The 22,585-nt window shown below is 44.0% G+C and overlaps 1 protein-coding gene across 1 annotated transcript in view; it reads left to right on the top strand.

Moving 5' to 3' along the window:
• The first annotated feature begins 12,188 nt into the window (after positions 1-12,188).
• tle2a (TLE family member 2, transcriptional corepressor a) overlaps positions 12,189-22,585 on the top strand; it is a 38,196-nt gene continuing 27,799 nt past the window's right edge. The window contains exon 1 of the mRNA XM_079157292.1: positions 12,189-12,301. Coding sequence (XP_079013418.1) covers positions 12,278-12,301 — 24 coding nt within the window. The 5' untranslated portion in view covers positions 12,189-12,277. The remainder of the gene's footprint in view (positions 12,302-22,585) is intronic.

Below are 22,585 nucleotides of genomic sequence, written 5' to 3' on the forward strand. Positions count from 1 at the left end.
TCACTTAATAGTGCCCCACAATCACGCACTCCTTGTGACACAAGACAGTCAATACTGCAGCCTCAGGAACTTCCGCTTCTTCTGACCCTCTGGACACACTTTCATTGATTGAAAAAAGTCAAAGGGGCTGCAGAAATGTCGGTGGAATTGCACCTTAGTGATTTTACACGAGGGGCCTTTGGCTGCAGCCGAGCGGTCTGAAGCCCACAGCGGGTTAAGTGAGGGACAGAAGAATTTGTACAGATTAGACCAACTTAAAAGTTACTGCTGCAGGACACTATCAAAATATTTCAACAATAATTCGGCAGCATTGATTCATAGGTGTCACAGAGAGCAGCTTCTGTAGTTTTCTCATGCTGGAGGCCGGTGGAGACATTTTTGGCTTTGGCGCTGTATTCTAGCAATTAAAATGCCTCCAGAAATGAGCAGCTAGTCTCTGTTGTTTTTCTCTTCCTATTATAGACGTTTGTCTTTCTACTCCATCGCCAAAAAGTATTGCTTCTGCAAAGAGGCACGCTAATTAACCCCTTTTCTATTCCACACTCAAACATTCACGCATACTCACACACATACCAACATTATTAATGCAGGTTCGTCAGCCAGTGTCTTGGCCTTGTGTAATTTGAATTAACAGTATAAGTATGCTATTTTATAATTAAGCCCACAAGACTCAAATCTGATGAATTCCTTCAACCATTATGTGCTGAGGGAATTATTTAATGTTCAGAGTTTTATCATTTCTGCTATGAAAGCCTGTCGAGGTTCAACGTGTTAGTCACACAGACTGCATTTCAATAAGTGAGCTTCTACTGACCTTCCATATTTTAACAATCAAGTTGGGCCAAAATAGCTGCTGTATGTGCTTTCCGCGTACATTTGTGCCTGAATTCATATAAACAGCAAGCCAATAGTTATGGAGGTATACATGTTTATTGTGAGGGAGCATCAGCCTTCAGGATACCCAGCACATATTTCCACAGTTATAGTGTCAAATGCTGTCGACTGTTTACGGGAGAACAGGGTTGGTTGTCACAGTCATTAGATCTCCCTAGAGGGCAGTATTTCAGAATTGGGATCAGAGGTCACCCAAAGGGTCAATTGAGGAGTAAGACACTGAGGTGAGAGGACTTTTAGTGTAAATTTAAATATCTATATAAATGTAATCTTCTGTGTTTCTCTTCTAGGCCATTACACAAGCTTTGCTTATGACAAAACTAGTCTTACCATCAAAAACATTAAGATAGAGCTAAAGTTTAGATCATTTTTCTCTTAGTTAGGCCCAGTTGGAGATACTTGAAACAGTCCGTTTACATTTTTGACTAATAGTGAGTGACTGAGTTGAGTACTTTTGTTCTTTGTCTTGTGATATAAGGATAAAAAAATACTTTCTTCTTACTTTTTCCAGTTTGTGTTCTCTCGATGCAGGAGAAAACTTTTTTTTAATGTATTTTTAAGATTGCCTCCATTTTTTTTATTCCCCCCTAAAATAACATACAGACAACCAACCCCATAGTGTACATACGATGGGATTGGCTGTAACAAATGCACAAGACCATTTAAAAAGCCCATAGCTTTTGAACAGATTAAGCTTGAGGAGAGTGGGGCCATTTCATTCTTATCTGACCCTTTAGGCTTCTATTACACATTGAAAGGGAATCTATTGAGGATAATATTTTTTTTGAGGGATTGAAATGAATTTAAAACGTGAGATGACCAACCCTGTTCTCCCCTACATTTAAATGGACCAGGAAGTTTGTTCCTATTAGACAACGTTCTATTTTCCTTTTCCTTTTAAAATTACCTCACCGAGAGCAGCCAACTAACCTACAACTGAACTGATCCATGGATTTATTCAAATTGATGTTATGGGTTTTTTTTGCTTCTGTCATAAGTGATGACAGACCAGAGCGTCCCTAAACCTGCGATTAATTTCACGACATCTCCTCTCCGTACCCGTGATCGAGTGGTTTACTGCAACTCTAATTACACCACTCAGCTGTGGGAGACTGAGGTTGAGACAGGGAGATGAGGATGAGGTGTCTGACAGTGATGATGATGATGATAATGATGATGATGATCATGACAACATCAATGATGAGGATACTAACCTTTGACCTTAACAATCTAGTTTGAGTTGGTGGCAGCTGAGACCCTCCACTGTGGCAGACAACAGCAGCCAGTACTTCAGCATCGCTACAGTCCCACCACGCTGTAACATGCTGCAGGCTGGAGCGTACTGTGAGATGCCTACCCGATGAGTCAGCTAAGGGTGTATCGCTGAGATAGCCCTGTGCAAACTGCTGCAGTGGTGATCCCACAGGAGGAATCATCAGGCAACATTGACCCAGCAGATTGAATGTCAAGACACTGTCAAATACCCACTAACCAGTTTGTTTTCCGTTCCCCAGGATTACTGAAGCAGATCTTTAACGGAGCTTCTAGCAGTGAGGTTGCAAATTGCACCCAACTGAATTCAATTACCCTATTGTTATATTTTTTATTGTTCACAAAAAGCTGTGCGCCATTCTGGGGAGCTTGTTGGGTTTTGGAGGAGTAGTTCTGTCTCCAGGGAAATATTTAATTTGCTTTACATGCGATGAGTCAGTGAGTAATTGTCCAATGTCGAGCTCGGGCCACCAAACACTACTCCTGGTTCTGTTAGTGTCCTGGTTTTAAAACGTGGTTCTCTCTAATTGTTTAGGGACAAGTGATAACATCCTTCATGGACACGATGGACTGATTACATCTCCCTGCTTCTGCCTTGGGACCGCTTAGACATCCCCAGGGAAAATGAAATTGCTGCAGAGAAGGATATTTTCTCTGATCTATTCATCCACTTAACACCTGAGCTCTGACCAGGATAGGGAACTCAACACAAATAGAGAAATAAGTGAGGAAAGAATATATTGAGACAAGAGGCAATGATCTTCTTAAATCCCACTCTACTCTGTATGATAATGTCTGGAGTCATGTAACAGAGAGGAAGTCGGATTTCAGTCTGAACCGCTTGAGGAGACTCTTGGCTGGAGTGATGAAGCCGTGTGCGTGCACTCTCAAAACATATTTCATTTTCTAGATATCAGTCCAGCCGACTGACACAGCCGGTGTGTTTTGCAGATGTTTCACTCTACGCTAATGGGGGGAAAAAAAGTAGTGAGAAAAAGTTAGTGGGGCAGGAGCAGCATTTGGTCCTAGAGGAGGTGGCCAATAAACAGTCTGAGGAGGTATCTAAAGCACTCACGGCTCCAGCATCCAGTCTCCAGTCTCTTGGCCTGTGCATGCTGTCTTGGACAGCAGTTCTGTGCTCGGGGGCCCGACTGTAGGGGCCTCGCTGGATAATGGCACATTTATTTCAGGCAGCCTCAAGAGAGAGAGAGAGAGAGAGAGAGAGAGAGGGCCAGAGAGCGAGAGCAGTAGCAACTTATCTGGCTGCTAGCCATCCTCACCACTACCACCAGTGACCCCGATGAGGGATTTATATATTTCCGCACGCACACACACACACACACACACACACACACACACACACGTTCCTCTCGCTTCGGCTAGGGGCTTCACGTCGTTCTCCCTCAGCCCTGCAAGTCATGCAAGACTTTATAGATTCATGGTCAAGGGTAAAACGTGTCCCGCTGTGGAATAGTAGCGACACGGAGAGGTAAACAGACCTCGGGCGCGTCGCTAGAGGCCGTGTGTGACAGGGCCTCTGTTGGGGAAACAGCCCACAGTTCTGTTTCGGGCTGGAATGATGTCATTCCAAACGGAACAGCACCGCGGAGCTGAGGCCATGTGGATGAATACAGCCTGCAGTTATTAATGCACAAGAACGATGATCAGGAAAGGTGGAGCTTTGTTGCTGTCGTTGTGTTTACACAAGAAAATACTAATATACAGTGACCTACCGTAAAGCGCTCATGCATGGGGCTCATGCAGAGACCACCCATCTCATCAGCCAAGGAAGATATGCGTCCCCCACACAGCTACGTTACAGTGTTTAACCCAAGACATTTTTATAATGCCGTTGTGTTATGTTTAAGTTTCCAGATTTAGATTGCAGAGAGTTATGTATTATTTTAGAGGCCCAAAGATGACACGTGTGTGGATTTAACCCATCGGCAGGCTCTAACTCAGCATTTTCACAGTGTAGGAATGGTAATCCACAAACACCAACATGTTTTCCTAAATGACACTTTAACTACATTTTTGTGTTACCCAAACTAAACGACCTGAATAGTTACTAAATCAGCTACATTGGGTACACAGTCACTCACCCCAGTGGGGGTCCGAGGGTGTTGTATATCAGTCTGAACTTGTTATTTAACACTTTTTACATAGTTACTCCAAATGTGGTCTATCTTTCTGATAACATGCTGTCCTGCTGATAATAAATCTCACAGCTGTGCTGGAAATTGCTTTAGGCCTCTTAAGTTTCTTGCTACATGATAGTTGGATTTAAAATTCCAATATCTAGCAATATAATAGAGTCAGGAGCAGAGCCAGGCTGACATCTGACTCTCTGGCTGTTGTCGATGAAGCTGCAGCAGAGAGAGAGAGAGAGAAGGACCACAAGGGGAAGTGGGAGGCTTGGGTCTGCTCAGCAGCCAGCTGGACTCCCCTGGAAAATACAAGATGCCTTCCTGTGCCAGAAATCTGCAGACCAAGAGGGAAATGTGAATGGAAGCAGGGAAAATGTTAGTGTGCAAGCTGCCGGCCAAGAAGGAGAAAGAGAAGATGGTTCATATTTTTAAAAATTCAACAATGTTCTGAAGAGCAAAAAATAGAACTGGAGGAGAAAAAGGAAGAAAAAAGGCCCAATTTACCTCAGTAATAAGCCGGTAAAGTGGTTAAAGAGAGAAAAACAGACGCTTATAGTACGTGGCTTATTATTAGCATTAACATTCATGGCAGTAGGAGCGCTGCATCCTCCACCTGATATGATAATGTATGAACATAATCACATAATATTTGTATAAGTTACAGTTTATATGCAATTAACAAGACAATCTGAACCACCTTAACATTCTCACTGATGATAAATCAGGTTTATGAGAAATATTATGTATAGCAAGTTGACCAAACCCCCCAAAGCCCTTTTTCATAAAAAAAATAAACAACTTGACTTATAAAAGCCTATTTTATAAGGCAGCTTTGATAGTCCAAGAAAATCTAAGTTATTACATAATAAATATTTGTGTGAATATGAAAATGTTATGGTCTGACTGGGTGGTATAAATAATTTACTTTCAATCCAGGGTAGCCAGCTCTGTCCACAAGCACCATATGGGTGAAGGGTACCAGTGAAGGTGCTATAGCCAAGATTTAACTCTATTTTTATTGCAGTAATTGCTGAATTATGATTATTTTAGAATATCCCCCCCATGGCCCTCAGTGGGCTTCTTATTTGTGGAAGTAGCTGATTTAACCGCTTGTGTGTGAGAATAAGTCTCTGTTGGAAATGATGTAATGCACCTGTGTGCTGACTAAGCACAGCCTACATGTATATACTTAACCTTCACACACTTAAAGATTTCCTGACGCTTGAAAATGTATTGACTTCGTGACAGCTCAGCATTTTCAGTGTACTGGCGCCCCCGTGTGGTACAGCGGTATAATTGCAGCCTGCTGCCGGAAAATGGCGCCGTACAGCATTTAGCCCCTCTCATTCAGCCTGTAGAAAGTTTTCACCATCTTGTAAAGTAGTCGTATTTATTTTTCAATAACCTGCAAGCACAATTAAGATCTGTTTGTCAGAGTTTGATGTTTGTAATTCGACCAACTGGACTAGTTTGATTGGAACATTTTGCCATTTTTTGCCAGTAAGCAGGTAAGTTGTTGTTATGTCCTCCTGAAAAGCAGGTTGAGCCGACATTGGAAGTCAGATCATCACTTGACAGAACCAGTTATTCTCCCCCAGTAAACGTATATAACTGAAACACGTGTATTAGCATAGCGTGTTGACAATAACTTCATTAAAGTACAGCACTACGCCCTGGAGTGACAAAAGGTTTACTGTGGAGGCCAACACACCCTGACAGCCTTATTCAGTTAGATCTGGCTGCAATAGTTCCGGTGAACAGCAGGTGGCAGTAGAGTGCAGTGTTCCAGCTTTGTTGCCTGTGTGTGTACAGCTGAAACCTCACAAGGGGCTCTGATACAACATAGTATTTGAGTTTTGATAATGGGAGTTTGTCTAGGAGGTAGATATAATTATACTGACCCACTTTATGTAATCTGGTTACTGCCTCTATCCAACAACAATGCATTCATTTATTTAGTTGTATCCTGCAAAAAAACTCTACAACTCTCGTTTGTTAAAACAGTTGTATTGTACAAGTATTTTTCCTTATGTGTATATCTATTCTTTTTGACATTTGTAGTACTTGGCTCTTACTTTCATGACTTCTTAAATGTGTGTATCGTATACACCAAACACCAAGATAAATTCATTGTGTGTTTAAACCTACTTGGCAATAATTAGTCTGATTAATTAACATCTCACTCCTCACAAATGTCGCTAATTAGCGCCACATATTCATTTTGGTGCAAGTGCAGTATTTCTAGTGTCATTTTCTCCACCATAAATCTGATTTCTACTGTCTTTTGTCAATCGCTGTTAGCCTGATATTAATTAAGAAAAGCCACGTTCTTTTTTTGTTGTTGTTTTAGGCATTTTTTATTCGGTGAATTGTGGATCTCATCTTATATCATATCTCATTTTGGAGCAATTCCAACAGATCAATTCACTCTCCACTCCTATCTTGTCCTCCTTTGCGTGCACAGTTAATTTATGTACTCTCCTTCCTATTTTAACACACAAATTAACACCTGACCTGCTCTCTCCAGCTTGCCAGCACTCATGTAAAGTGGAAATCTGTGGCGGCGACTGCATATTTTTTAGCAGGAGAGTGTCAGCCGCCTGTGTGAGATGAGTGACAGCACACGCAGAATGCTGTGAGTAGCATTTGCAATTCAATGCTCAGATTTAACCTCTTCCCTCTCCCCTCAGTGCGGATCGACTGGCTGAATTCAAAATCAACCTCTGAGAAGATGCTCTTTACTCACTTGCAGAAAGTGAGAGTCTGAACCGTCAGTATGTCGCATTGACCTTGTCCAGGATATCCACCGACACACGTGGAGTTATCTTTTTGCAATATGACACCATGAGGAAACTATTTTCTGAAAGTCCTCTTGCTTTATCATTCCATCTGTGACCACGCAGTGCAATTTTGTATCTCATGGCCAAATTGTGCAAGCTCATACGTTCACAGGTATTCGGAAAGTCAAAAGGAAATCTTGTTCCATTTCACTGTAGAAACAAAACGCACAAATCACCCCATTGTTCCATTTCATAAAGAAAACAATGCCGGGGAAAAGGAGAGGTGTACATTACGTCTTCCCGAGGTTAAGACGTGATGAAAACAGCACCCTGTTTACAAAAAAGAAAAGAATTATTATGCAAAAATCATAGAAGTAGATGGCTCAGTATTGATCCCTTCAGTTGAGGAGACTTTTGAGTAACAACATTACAGCACAGCTCTTGGATTCCTATACACATGCCTGTGGGCGTAAATGTGTCCGCGTCTGTTTTATGTGTGCACACATGTACGTGTGTGTGCCACAGAGGGTATTTATTTATTATGAGGAGGTGTGTGTGTGTGTGTGTGTGTGTGTGTGTGTGTGTGTGTGTGTGTGTGTGTGTGTGTGTGTGTGTGTGTGTGTGTGTGTGTGTGTGTGTGTGTGTGCGTGCGTGTGGGCATGTGAGCATTGCTGCTGCTGATGTGGGTCATTACCCTTTTTTCCCCCCAGGGGCCGTACAGCAGGAGGGGACAGAAGGGGAGGGGATGGATGGAGGGGTGGGGGGGATGGGAGAAATGGAGGGTGGTGGAGGGAGTGGGAGGAGGAGGTAGGGGTTGAGATTGTGTGTGTGGATGTATGTGTGTGTGTGTGTGTGTGTGTGTGTGTGTGTGTGTGTGTGTGTTAGGGGGGGGGGGGGGTCCCAGAGGACTAGAGACCAATAAATCACAGTGCCGTCGCTGCGCTGACACCCAGCTTGTCTGATGAGGCACAGGGAAGGGGTGGGGGCAAAGTGAGGGGTGAATACGAGTGTGTGTGTGTGTGTGGGGGGGGGGGGGGGGGGGGGGGGGGGGGGGGGGGCACCACCATGACAACATTGTGGCCTTGTCTTCCTGTCACTCAAGCCCACGCAGGAGCCGCTCTCGACCCCATCCCAGAGGCACTGGAGAGATTGAAGAGAGGTGGCGGTGAGAAAATGGGGATACCACAAAACCAAAAGTTTATGACCCCAACCAAAGCACCTTCCTCCAATATCATTCTTTTCCCCTCCCCGTGGGATGCCGAAGCTCTGTCTGCTGTCGAGTGGAACAAAGGTGAACGAGAGGAAAGAAATCCACTCTCTGACTTGGCTTCCATGCTGTGAGATCATTCATTTACATTCCAGGACTATTTTTGGAAATCTATTCTTGACTGCTTAAAGTGATTTTCTTAATTCTTCCAAAACTTTTCGAGAAAAAGGTAAACATTCTGGATACATGTACGACCTGATACACTGTGCCTGGTGCTGAACGATGGAGAATGGAATAAAAACATTGGAAGGTGGGTGTTTTTCAAAATGCTGAGAAAAAGAAATGTAGTGGCAGCCGTCAAAAGGCAGCGTGTCTGTAGAGGCTGAACTGCTATTGGAGAAAAATGGTGTCCCTGCTGTGACTGCGATGGGTCTCCGGTGTGATTGTGGCAAAAATTGCAGGTCTGGAGAGAAGGCCTTTACTCTGTGAACATGATGTTTACCATCAATGTGATTAGGAATATTTTATGCATCAAAATCAAGTCACTACTAGTAGCTATATGGAAACACACTGAAGTGTTCATCTAGATTTATTCATCACAAAAACACTCGGCCAAACAACAACAAGGTACAAAGAAATGCAATACTGACGCATTCCGCTGTGGATTTTTCTGTTGATTTTCAGAGAGAGTTTCTGCGCCTCAACGTTTACAGAGGGGATTTTTAGCATACAATCCTGCAACTGCCAGTGTTTACGGAGAGAGCACCAGACAAGTGAAGCTTATTGATCCCAGCGAAACATTGTAATAACCGCTCTCATCGCGCTGCCTTCCAAACGAACAAAAGAAAAGACATGATAGTTCATCTTCTTGACCGGATATCTGTCCAGCAGACCTTGTCCGGCGTCATTAACAGCTAATATCTTCGCCCACTGTTTGACACTGATATCGCTGTGGGCAACCACAGCGGAATGATGTCGTCTTTGTATGTTTTCATGGGAAGTGAACTTGTTTTCATCACCTCCATTCAAAAAACCACTCCCACCTGATGTTTGTGCTGCTTGGTAATAATTTCCCCGCTGTACTTTGAATACCCGGTGGTTTGGCTTCTGTTGTTCCCCTTAAGTTGAGACGATAAAAGGATGCTGCTGCTCCCTCGGGCCCCGTGTTCCACTGTTCCACTGTTTTGCTCTTTCGAGACAGGTGTGTGTAGGTGAGCATGTGTCTGGTTGCACTCGGCATACATGTGTTTGGCGGGATTGTCTCTTTACGACCTCACACCACTGAGCTAAAACCAAAAATGCTCCTGCAGCATTACGACCATTGTGTTCTGGCCCATTGTGGGGCCACTTTGATGTCCCGTGGCTCTGAGCCTCTGGAGGAGAGACGGGTACACTGTGGTTTATTTAATCAGTGGAGCTCAGCCAACACACACACACACACACACACACACACACACACACACACACACACCCCTAGCACACTCCTTCCTCTGACCTGCCAATAGCAATAATATGTGTCCTTCACTTATCATTTTCTATTATCTGCATTATTATGCCTCCCCCAGCACAGCGTAACTCAGCCTCATACATCCTGTGCACCCCCTTCCTCACCCTCACCCTCACCCTCAACCCCGCCGCCCAGCCCAGCAAGCACTCCCGCCATAACACACACACACACACACACACACACACCAACATGAAACATCTCCTCGTGCTGCAGCAGACTGCAAAGCGCTGCATTCCTCATGACTTCTTTTTCCTTTTTTCTTCTAATAAATGTGATCCCAGAATCCGGGAGGGAGACCAGCGCTGTGCATTAAAATTCATGGGAAAAAAATGGCAATAAAATCTTTCTTTCTCTCTCTCTCTCTCTCTCTCTCTCTCTCTCTCTCTCTCTCTCTCTCTCTCTCTCTCTTCCCCTCTTTCTCTCCTCCCCTCCCCACTTGCTCCCCTCACCCCTCTCTCTTTTTCATTCCCTCACTTGTCTGCTCAACACATAGGCCTACTCGCACAAGGCGCACACACACACACACACACACACGCACAAACACACACACATTTTTTTCATCACCCGTGTGTGCACTCTCCTTCTCGTTCAATCTCTAAACCTCCTACTGGCTCGTCTTTCTCAGCACCCCCCCTGCTGTCCTTCATCCTTTATTCTCTTCCTCCTCCCTCCCTCCCTTCTTCCCTCCCTCTCTCCCTCCCCCTCTGCGTTTCCTCTGTCTCTTTCTCACACACACACACACACACACACACACACACACACACACACACACACACACACACACACACACACACACATGTATCACACAAACACACACACACCATCTATATTTTCCAACTCCACCTCTGGCAGGTTGTGATTTCCACTGTCAGAAATTGCTTTTTCAATATCTCTCTCTCTAATTATGAGCCCCGCCAAAGGGGTCGTGCCACCAGAATACCAATTTTTCCCACCATTTCTCCCTTCTTCTCCAGAATAATTCTCCTTTTCCAGGTAACAACAATGCGCATATTCAAAATATGCCCATGCAAGCGTTGCAGCATCATCCCTGTTGTATTTCTGTGGGTTCTGCCGGCTCTGATTTAGATGTATTTGGTCTTTCCATGTTTGGTCAGCTCCCTGTGTACATGATTAATTTTTGACATCTAGAAATGAGCAGGATGATGCAGAAGTTAGAGCAGAGTCTATTTATTCCCACACCAACGAGGACGAATTGGGGGAAATGTAAGATTTTTTTCTACGCATTGATGGTTTGTGGAGAGGAAAAAAAAGAAAACCACTGAATCTTGATACAGCCACCACACAACTCCTCGCGCTCTCAATCACTCCCTGTACCCAGGAAAGGGTTAACCTCACAGAGCAGTTGTAGCCTGCTTGATTGACGTGCGGAGCATTGTGCTGCCCATACCTTCCAATCAGCAAACGGTCAGCACGCCCCACGTGGGTGTTCTCAGTACCCATTGGCTCATTTTACCAGTGTTTACCGTGCCGAGGCCGAGCCCCACGTGGAGATTTCATTCAATCACTGAACAATTTATCTGAACCCCGTCTTTCTAAAGAAAAGATTACAATGTAAAATATAAAATACACATTTGATAATTCGTTGGATAGATTTTCTAATCAGCATGCAACACTAAGAAAAACAACTTCCATGGTTTTCTTGTCAAATATCAGCAGGCTATTTGAAGAACAGCATTGTGGGAGTGCTCGGTGTTCTGGACTCCCCAATATTTAGGATTTTAAATGGTAGATTTGGATTCAATTATTTTTTTCTTGAAAAAAAAGAACATCACCAAACCATCACACGGTTTATTAATTTTGATAAAACAAACGGTGGGGGGGAAAGCAGTGTCTTTAGGTCTCCTCCCCCCTCCTTAAAGAAAGCTACTCATATGTTATGTCCCATTGAGGATCAGAGAAGGGGGGAGTGAGGGACTGGGAGTGTTGTGTGAAAAGAGTGCAGGCCAGCGAGCGAGACAAAAGAGGCTGCGGCTACATTGAATGTGCCGGTGGTGTGTCCGTCTCCGAAACCACAGGCAAACCACATCCCCCCCCCCCCCCTCCCCTCCCCATCTGGCCTTTATGCTACGGACGGCGAAGATATATCGGAGAGGGAAACCAATTCCGATATTATAATTGCTGGAAGCGCGAAGTTGAGGACTTGGAAGAACGCTCCCTTGGACCCCGGGTGTCTCTCCTCTCCTCTCCCCGTCCTCACTACGCGTCGAGTGCGGTGCGGTGTGCGGTTGGAGATATAACCCCAGAACAAAGGAGTCTTGAGGCGAGGAATGAGCGAGCCGAGACTAGCTTTGCCGTTACCTTTGAAACCGGGCCAAATGCCTCTCTGAGACCAACAATAGTACATCGGCTGCACGTATTTCTCGACGAAGCTTTCCGCCCCAACAAGGGAGAAAGAAGAAGGACAAAAAAAAAAACACCGCACACGGAGACGCACAAGTCGGCGGCTACAATGTTTCCTCAAAACCGACCACCGGTAAGTACGCTACGCTACTATGTAACCGTCTACATGCGTTGAACGAGGCTATTGTCGTATATCCGGAACCTCCATTAAATACAACGTGTGTTTGTGATAAACGAGGTTGTTTTTAAAACCGTATTGAGCCTCAATGAGAAAGTGCATGCCGAAATTGTTCTGTCTTTTGTCACCCTCTCTGTGCATTTCCGGGGACTCCTTTTGTGAGGGGAATTATAACATAGCGTATAATAGAATATAGGCTGATGTATACAACACATGTGCTTCTTTGCCTTTTTATATTAGCGCCGTGTGTAATCTATGAAGGTCAGGCAGATTGCTGTCAGTAGGGGTTTAGTCCAACTTTGCTCAGTGTCTTTGTGTGTGGATCTCATGTCCTTGGTGGCCACCACCAGTTTAGGAACATGGAGCCTCCTTCTAATTCCCATACTATTGTGGAGTTGACCCAGATGATCAAGTGTGTGTTTGTTTGTCCCCTTCCTCGCAGGCTGTGAGGGGGGAGAGTGAGTCAGCTTGGCTTGTTGACACCTTCACTCAACGGTCTGCCCTTCTCAAGTGCCACTAGTTGTTTTAAAAAAAAAATCTGCTTTCTGAAATATATTTTCAATCATACCGAGGGTGATCCGTGCCCCCTGATTTATTGATTTGATGGACCGAAAACTAGAAGCTCATCCTTTTTTTTTTTTATTGAAGAAGATAATCACTTTTGCCGAAAGTCCTCTGTACTGGCTGGTAATATGGTTAATGACAAAGAAATTGGCTTGCTGTCTGTGTTTTGAGATGGATCTCCGTGAGGTTAGGAGCTGAAAATTCATGCTGCATGGCTTTAATTTGTTTTAGTCGAGTTAGGTGGAGAGCTTTTGAGCAGACTGAAATACATAAACACTGGTCCTCGAGCAGTGTGAAGTATCAATTAAGACCTGCTCATTTGCCTAACCCTCATCTACATTCCTCAGCCATGCCACCCTGCACCCCACCCCGACAGTGTTTTGACATTCACGTCCCAGGCATTGAAACCAGATTAAGCACAATGTGAAGTATATCTCCATGTGCGTATGCCACTTTAATTAATTATTCTCACACATTCATTTGTGCAGGTAAAGACCCCAAAAACCCACCGTTTTTAAACTTTGCTGTCTTTATGTGTTTGCATGAGATTGCATCCAGCATTGTAACTTTTATTATTTCAGTACTTCCTTTTGAGTGATAAAGGGAACTTGTGAGTCTCCGCTATCCAAACACACACAGCACATACACAAACATTACACACACACCGGCAGCTGTGTATGTAGTATAGCAGACTGCAGGAAGGCAGGGCAGGAGGTAGACTGTGGGCCTGTGGTTTGCACTGTAAACCCAATCCCTCTCATCCAGCCTCTCCTCGCTGTGTTCCTGTGAGAGCTCCAAACCACATCTTAATGTATGGGCAGGCGTCCCAGGGTGAGAGGAGCAGACTGCGGCAGGTCTGGGTGGAATGTTAAGACCAGCGGCCCTGCTTCATTTCCACCCTCCGCAGAACTTAACGGTACCACGTGTGACGCCCGTCCTCAGAAAGTCTCCGGCCGTCGGCGGCGCTTGTTTGCACCTCGGAGCGAAGGGCCACTCAACCCGGCAAACTGTTTAATCTCTGAAATGCAAGGCAGGCAGTAACCTGTCATCACTGCATACTCGCCGGCTGTGAAGGATGTGACCCATATATTATATAAACATGGGACTCGTAATAACAAATGTATAGTTATTTAAGACTATTAAGAATTATGCTAAATACATTTCACAATGAGGATAGTGAACAGGAGACTTTGTAGCTGGTTAACATACATGTTTATAGCTTGCTAGTGTATTGACCAAATGCAGTACATCAACTGCACTCCTCACCAGAGATTCAAATTATGTTCAAAGATGTAATGATGCTGTGGTGTCAATACAGGACATAGAAACAATCTTAAAAAATGCTTCAGGCACTTCTATGTGCCCAGATGATTTGGGGATTTTGCCAAATACAGTATACCATCTGAGATGTGTATAGGACAGGTCAGGCATGGCTGTCTGTCTTAAATCCTAAATGTTCTTTCAGCTATGGAACAGGGATAGAAACACACCAGGCTATGGTGTGCTGCAGGAATGAGCCATAAAACAAGGAAGTGAGTTAGCATTTTTGCACTTTTGGTTCCCGTCTCAAAGTCGTTTTCTAATGGGTTTTTGGTTAGATCCTTGAAAAATCCCCGTCTGTATTATGTTTTAAATAAGGCGTTTGCTAACAAGTGGCTAATTGGGACTACAAAACGTCATCCCGCTGGCTTGTTCACCTTTACAGCCTTTTTCTTTATACTCGTGCACAAATGGCGTCGTTTAACGTTAGCTATCACAAACATGTGTTTGCCACAGAGCCTATTTTCTGTAATAATCCAGATCCGAATGGAAAAATCCCATTGGGTTTTTGACAAGGGAGCCAGTGAGATGCTAACTTTAATGTGGGCCTGTTCAAATACATCATCCCTTCAGCACTCTATGCTGTAGACACGAATGGATAAGAAGAAGAAATCAAAACACCAGAGCCGAGTACAGAAATGTATGCAAATCAGAAACACTTAATGTTGTTGGCCTGTCATGATACTAACGAAGTTGTCAAAAATAACATTTAACCTGCTTAAATTTTCACAAAACTAATGGGCCTTTCACACGGAACGTGGCTACGGTGCTGCGACTGCTTTTCACTGCGTCAAAGCATGAGCGCAACACAGTCCAGCGCTGTGCCCAAAGTTCAGCCTGGTTTCACCTCAATGAGCACTGAACCCAGTGGCGAGCGCAGCGCAAACCGCTTCCTGTGTGAAAGGTCCTTCAGACTCAAACTGAATGCATATAGAAACACATTGTGGTGGCATTAGCCTGTTTGCTGTAACACAGTTAGATTGGTCCTAATATTACCAAGAGCCCACTAACAACCATTTTATCCTGAACAATGCCCGGGGCTGGGGGAGGGGTTTGTTAAAAGGCTACCATTGTGGGGGGACGGTGGTTCAATTTTTGTAGTTTAGCCAGTCGGTCATACATATTTTATTGCATTTCATAATCCTATAGGGACAAAGGACAGGTTTCTTCCAAATAAGTTGGATTGGATAATAGTTGAACTGGATTTGTTTATGACTGTCGGACTGTTGCTCTTGCTTGTCCCAGTGGACTCTCTCAAAAGGCTAATTGTTTGCGGATGCAAAGTCAGAGATGTTTATTGTTTGTATCAAATGAATTTGTTGGCACACTACACGGACGATTAAGAAAGCACTTAAGACCTTTTCTTAGTTGTATAATGGGTTAGCGTCACCTAACCCTAAATCTTCATCCGTATACCTTCTTTCTCCTTTAACCAGCCCAACCCTTTCAAGGAGGTGGTCTTGTTAAAATTCATAACTAGTCAGTGAATCTAAGGTTACGTAGGAGACTCGGACTGTTGTGGGGAGAGTGCTTTGAATGAATGAGTGAGTTGAGGCCTTCTCCTTGTCCTCGGAGCTAGCATGAAGTCAGCCGCCACTCACCCAGTCCCAGCATGCTTTTAGCTCTTTATCACCACTGTTGTCCAGCGGTGAGAGTGTGGCTATCGATCAGGAGCTCGCCTGCTTTGCTCCGCCACCGATTAGATGGAGGGAGGGAGGCAGAGAGGAGAAAGAGAAGGTGGAAGAAAACAAAGGAAAAGAGGCTGAAGGGATCTCAGGTTTACACAAGCTGTTGTGGAGGTGTGTCTCGGTGGAAGGAACAAACGAGCTGAGGGGGGTTACCTAATAAAAGAAGGCACCTCCAGCAATTAAGCCAGCTGACAGGCAAACTGTGGCGCTCCGCTAATGTGGGCTGACAGCAGGGAAATTTGAATAACGAGGCTTGCGGGAGGAAGGAGAGAGGACGGGGGGGGGGGGGGGGGGGGGGGCGAGCTGAGAAGCTGAGAAAGAAAGATGTGTGGTGCTAATGAAACAGGTGCCTGGCAGCCCCTTTAAGTGCAGGAATCATTGAGAGACTACCAGTGTGTTTTTTTTTTCTTTTCCCCAGCGCAGAGCCAAGCAGATAGCCACTTGATAGGAGGCGGGGGCAACCTGTGTCTTTTTCTTCCCCGCCGCAAGCCAGTTTAACAATGCGAATCCCCGCTGAATGTTGACAGCTATGTTTGAATAATTCGATATAAGAAGCTTTCACATCAAACGTGTTTGAGAAAGGACAGTGTATTGACATGTTTCATGGCCTTCAGAGATGGGGAGGTGTGTGTTTTTTTTTTTTTTTTTCCGCGTGTGTGGGTGGATACACAGCGATACACATTCAGAAATACTGTTCTGGGTTAGTTAGACCTACTGTCAGTGCGTTCTTGGTGGTAGCCAAATGAGAGAGGGAGAGAGCGAGAGAGCTTGGTGGGTGTTTACTCTGATGATCGGCTCTGTGGCTAAGCAGTGTAATTAGTGGCCCGCCTAATGGGCCGAGCTATATGACGGGAGGCAGCAGCACACCACCTTCCTCGCTTAAGGAGACCGACGCAGAGAGACAGAGCCCCGGAAAAAAACCCAAATATGAAACTGTAATCTAAACATTTGGCATGGTGTTCCTTTGTTAGCCATGCTAGCGGCGTCTAGGAACGGCAATCTGTCGGTTCAGCTCCAGACTGAAATATCTGTATCTGTATATACTGTAGCTGGATTAAGATTAAATACATTGAAAGATAATCAAGGTCTACCAAAGATGATTCCCTATGATATTGGTGATCCCCCTGACTTCCTCTAGTGCCATCACAAGGATCTTGTCTTGACACCTATTGGCTGGATTGCCTTAAATTTGGTACAAAGATTCATGTTCATTCATCATTGGGTAGAAATCTTAATCTGTCTTAATACAGTGGTGGCCATACTTCTTTGATCATTGGCCATATACAGACTGCATAAGGAATTATGGGCCAAACGATAGTAAAAGTGTAGCTTTCAACCAATTACACTGCAAGAAAATCTGTGTTTATAGAGTACGTATGAAACCACATGTGTCGTAGAAAATTAATTTTCTATCAAAATAACTACGCAACACTATTTAACAGTTTAACGTTTGCGGTACGGTAGTTTATTGGTGTGCCCGAAGTGCAAAAAGTATTTTCCATATCTGCTGCTTTTTAATTTATATGAATGAAACACTTTTAAACTCCAAATATTGGAGTTGTGTTCATGGCCTTTAAGCACCCACTTAAAATCTTGCGATGTAAACATAAAATGTAAAGCTAATAGTAAAGTCTAATAGTAACAACAAATGAGGTAAATTTCACAAATTATAGTCGACATCTAGTGTTTAAACTAGGATGTGTAATGTACATGCAGTTTAGTTTATTTATAATAAATATGCTCAGGCAATATTCTAGCTTCTTTAGAAAAAAAAGAATGCAGGCCATTTAAAAAAAAAAAAAAAGGGACGCGGCCACATGTGGCCCACAGGCCATAGTTTCCCATCAGCCCCAGCTTTACCTTGCGTTTAATGCTGCTGATGATAAACATTACGGATGGTTAGCATCGTCATTATGTCAGATTCTCTGGCCAAACATTCGGCACAATCGGTGTTCATGATTTGTAGTGAACGCAATATGGCAGATAAGAAACAAGAACGTGGCAACCATTAAGTAGTGGGAGCTTTGTGTATAAGAGTTGTGAACATTTTAGAAGAAGAAGAGAATATAAGCGGTCATCCAAGAGGAATCCGTTTCTCTTCCCGTCCCATGCAGACGTACGAAGAAGACAGAGGAGTGTTCTTTTTAAGTGAACCGAATATTCTTATGGTCACACGACCACATAATAACGCTGATGGCCCCATTTCAGCTCCATTAGCAAATCATGTATCACTCTGTGGGTCAGTGTGGCCAGTGAGGATCGAGACAAATCTTGCGGATTCCCATCGATATTTGACGTAGGAGCTACAGCCATGTGTGACACAATAAAGTGCATGTGTGCTTGTAAATTCTTGCGGAAACTGCGTCGTGCACACATCCACTTAGTGTTTGTAGTGGGCATGTGTGGGCGTGTAGTCTCGTCTGTGTGTGTGTGTGTGTGTGTGTGTGTTTGTGTATGCATGTGTGTTTTAGGGTGGGGGGGGTTAGAGCAAGGATGTGAGGTCATAGTGGTTTGTTGCTTGCGGTGTAATTAGTGGTTACGCAAATGAAAACAGGAATGATTTCATTCAGGGAATGCCACACTGTTAATGGTCCCTTCACATCAGAATTTAATGTGTGCACAGATGCAGTTTTTCCACGAGTGTACGTTCGTTTTCACATTCGTGTACGTGTCTTTGCGTTCGTGGGTTTAGTTGCATGTCACCTTGGATATGATATGTTGGCGGAGTCTATAACCTGATCTGCTCTGCTGCCAGCACAGTGCTGTGCTTGGTGTTGAGCTGTCATCCAGTTAGCATTTTAAACATCCTTATTGGATTGTTTCCTATCCTATCCCATTGAAGGGATGTGAGGTTAGATTTTTAAATAATTTGTATTCCCATAAATGACTCGTTCACTCACACTCTGTCTCTCTCTCTCTCTCTCGCTCTCGTTCCCTCATCATCAGGTCCTCATTTAATCATTGCAATCGACTTAGGCCTTCCAGGGCTAAGAGAGAGATTAGTGTGATCTGAACGTGTGCGTGTGCGTGCACATACATCTGAGGTGACAGGGTCCTATCTGGGTTTTTCCTCATTCAGCTTCTGCAATAAGTGGCCTTAAACCCCCTCTAACTTTAGCCTTTAGCTTTCTTAACTGGCTCTCAGGTTGTGATCTGTTCAGTTACAAACAACGCCGGGCTGTTCGGGGGCCATTAAACACTTCCCCACTGATTTATCCAAACAGAGGAGTAATCATCTGATGATCTCTAATCAGATCAGAGAAAATCTTCCCTTCCTCATGCTTCCCGACCTCATGCAATCCTTCCCCATTTTTACAGCACCTGACTTTGTATGAGCCACATAGATTCAGTCTGTAATTGCGTAACAGCAATTTTTAGTCCATGTAAGCTTTGTTCAAGGGCAGACGGCATGTCTCTTGTTTGCTTTCAAGCCAGGACACGGCCGAGAGGGAGGGAATAACTGAGTGTACGATTATCAGGTGAGGCTCCCAGCCTAGATCCATTCCCAGAGGTCAGCAGGTCAGCTCGACGACCTGACCTCTCGCTTTAAAGCCGGCTCAGCTGTTTGCTCGATCAGGAGTTAAGACAGACTAATAGCAATGGTTGATAGGAAATATAGAGAGTAGACATGGGACGACACGCATACATTTCATGTTGATAATCCTTGCCAAAATAATTGCGATTCACAATATTATCCCAATAATTATCAAAATATGCTTAAAACTCTTAAACCGTAACTAGTTAAGAAACAAATCATTTTACTGCATCACAGATGGGACACATCCTTTTATTAGTGCAAATAAACAAACAACTTTCTATAAGGTAACCATAAATCATATGGTGCCCCTGTGTAAATACAAGATAAACACATTAAATAATAAAGCAACATTGTTTGATTCTGCTCCCTTACATGATAATCACTGCATCTTAATATCATAATGATAATATTCATCACGATTCATTTATTTAGAGTCTTACTAAAATCTTATATCGTCCCATCGCGAGTAAGGAGTAGGACAGAGGTTATGTATGCTGGGATGGAATCGATGCTTTGCCATTGTTTTTGAGACATCTGCCATAGTGCGTCCAGTCTAGTCTGGTGTGAATCATCATAACAACAAACCTAACCAGAAGTCTGGAGTTGTTCTGGCCATTAGTGGCTCAGCCAGCAGAGACGGTGGTTTCCTCTCCCTAAAACAAAAATTCTCTTCTTCTCTTTGAACATCACTAAATAAAACCAAGTTTCCCCCTTGCCTCATCCATGCCTCTATTTGAGAGGAAGATGCCCTATCTCCTGAGGAGGAGGAGGAGGAGGAGGAGGAGGAGGAGGAGGAGGAGGAGGAGGAGGAGGAGGAGGAGGAGGAGGAGGAGGAGGAGGAGGAGGAGGAGGAGGAGGAGGAGGAGGAGGAGGAGGAGGAGGACTTTCTTCCTCCTTTATAAAATGGCCATGGTGCTCTTTTTTTCCCCCCCTGTGAAGAGTAATTGGTATGTGTGTGAGTTGTGAAAGAGGAGGGGTGTGTGTGTGTTTAATCATGTTTTTTTGTGTGAGAAAGTGTGTATGTGCGGGCAAGACGGAATGTGTGTGTGCATCTTTGTTAGGATGAGTGTGTGTGTGTGTAAAGGAAAAGGGCTGAGTGTGTGTGTGTGGCTGTCTGTGCTCTACGAGGGGGATCTGGCCGACAGATTGAGAGCAGCTTGTTAGAAAGAGGAACAATGAGGCCACAGCCCCTCTACTATCTCCTTTTTTTTTGTTCCTTTCGCTTGTTCCCTTTCTCCTTTTCCCTTTTCTCCTCCCTCTTATTTCCATCTCCCTTCAAAACACATTCTGTCCTCTCCTGCTCTTTTCGGTATATTTCCGACTTTCTCACTTGCTAGTCTAACCCATATTATCTCTCCATCCATCTTGTCTTTTTTCCCTTCAACCTCTTCAGTCTATTTAACTCGGATCTCTCTCTCTCTTCACACTCTCCCCCTCTTTCCTCAGTATTTGCGTTTCACCTGCTGAAACACCTCCCATTTTTTTTGTCCTTCTCTTCCCCTCGGTACATCTCGCACTGTCACTTATCGACGCACATGCGTGCACACACATGCATGTTTGTACTGTAGGTGGTGCGTAGGCACACTCTGTTCTCGTCAACATGCCGACGCCTTAAAGATCTTAACAGCTTTCATGTATACTCATCCCTGGCATTGTTTTCGCCGTGGAGTTGACTGATGCTGTGATTAAGTGGTTAATTAAACCTCATTAATGTGTGACAGACATTGCAGGTGTGTAGGACATCAAGGTGTGAGATCTGTGTGTTTTAAAAAAAAATACAAATGACTCATCAGTGCTGTAATTGCGAGCTGCCCAGTGCCCACATGTTTGCCTACTGTGATTGAACTCAGCTTGTGGGATATTTTGTTGAGCTGGAAAAGTGGGCCGATTGTTTTTAGTGTTCCCTTGGGATGCATTAAAGGAAAGGGACACAACACTGTTGGTGGGAAAATGAAGAAAATACTAAATAGGAACCAAAGATGGGGAGATAACTCGCACATATTTCAATGTCTAGTCTGGTTATCCTTTGTTTTTCATAATTTACGAACAGGTTCTGTTTGGCAGACGTTGTAATAAACATACCATGCCAGGAGAAACAAGTATTTACTTATTTATTCCCAGTTGCACGTGGAAGTTGAGCACATTATAATAATTCCCCAGTGAGTCAGACAAAGTCAAACGAAGCTACACAACCAGTTTAGCTGCACATTAGAGAAACCACTACCCTCCTAGGGACGTATGTTACTGCTGGTGCAGCTGGATTGTAACAGTGTTCACTCCACAAAAAGCTCTTACACAATTTTTTTTTAAATTTATTTTATCTGCAAATATTACAAAATCGTCAAAAATTCAACTTGATCTATATTTTAAAAAGCCTCCAGAAATTAAAAAAAAACTTACGAGGTTATTCTTAGAACGTTTGATATAAAATCTGCTCTGCTATTTTTTTAAATTTTTTTTTTTTTTTTATATCAGATCCAGCAAACCTATTTGGCAAAGAATATAACCATGTCCTCCCACAATTCTTTCTTTACACCTCTCAATAAAGCTGGAACAAATAGCACAATGTGTTTGACACAATGACAAAACTCTGGCCCTCAAATAAACGACTTTACTGAAAATGACTATCACTTAACCTCACGTTGGTCGTACTTGACCAATGTGAAGCTTGTGAACCGGCTGTCTCGGGCCCCGTTGGCCTCTGCACTCAGTTATTTTGACAGAGAGCCAAATGGACTGACAGACGTACAGCCCCCCCCCCCCCCCCCCCCACCCCCACCCCCACCCCCCCTCCACCCTGCCAGTCCAGCTCTCTGCCCCTTTTGTCTGCCTGTCCCGCAGCATTACCCCTATGGTTGTAGTCTCCTAATTGCTCTGAACCCTGCGGAGATGGGAGACTAAGTACCAGGTTGGGAGGGGTCTTCAGTTATGATGGGGTCCTTTTCCCCCCCTACACATTTCTCCCCCGCCCACTGCTCTATTTCTTTCTTTCTTCTACTCAGACTTGCAATTAAACAAAGTGTGCTCATTTGGCTAAGAAGCTGTTGTACCTCTCCACCCTCCCATCCAAGTCTCAGTAACCCATTCACATCTGGCTCTGCTGGCGATGATGGCGTCTCTGTAATAGGA

This window comes from Pholis gunnellus, assembly GCF_910591455.1.
Source record: "Pholis gunnellus genome assembly, chromosome: 4".
NCBI lineage: Eukaryota > Metazoa > Chordata > Actinopteri > Perciformes > Pholidae > Pholis > Pholis gunnellus.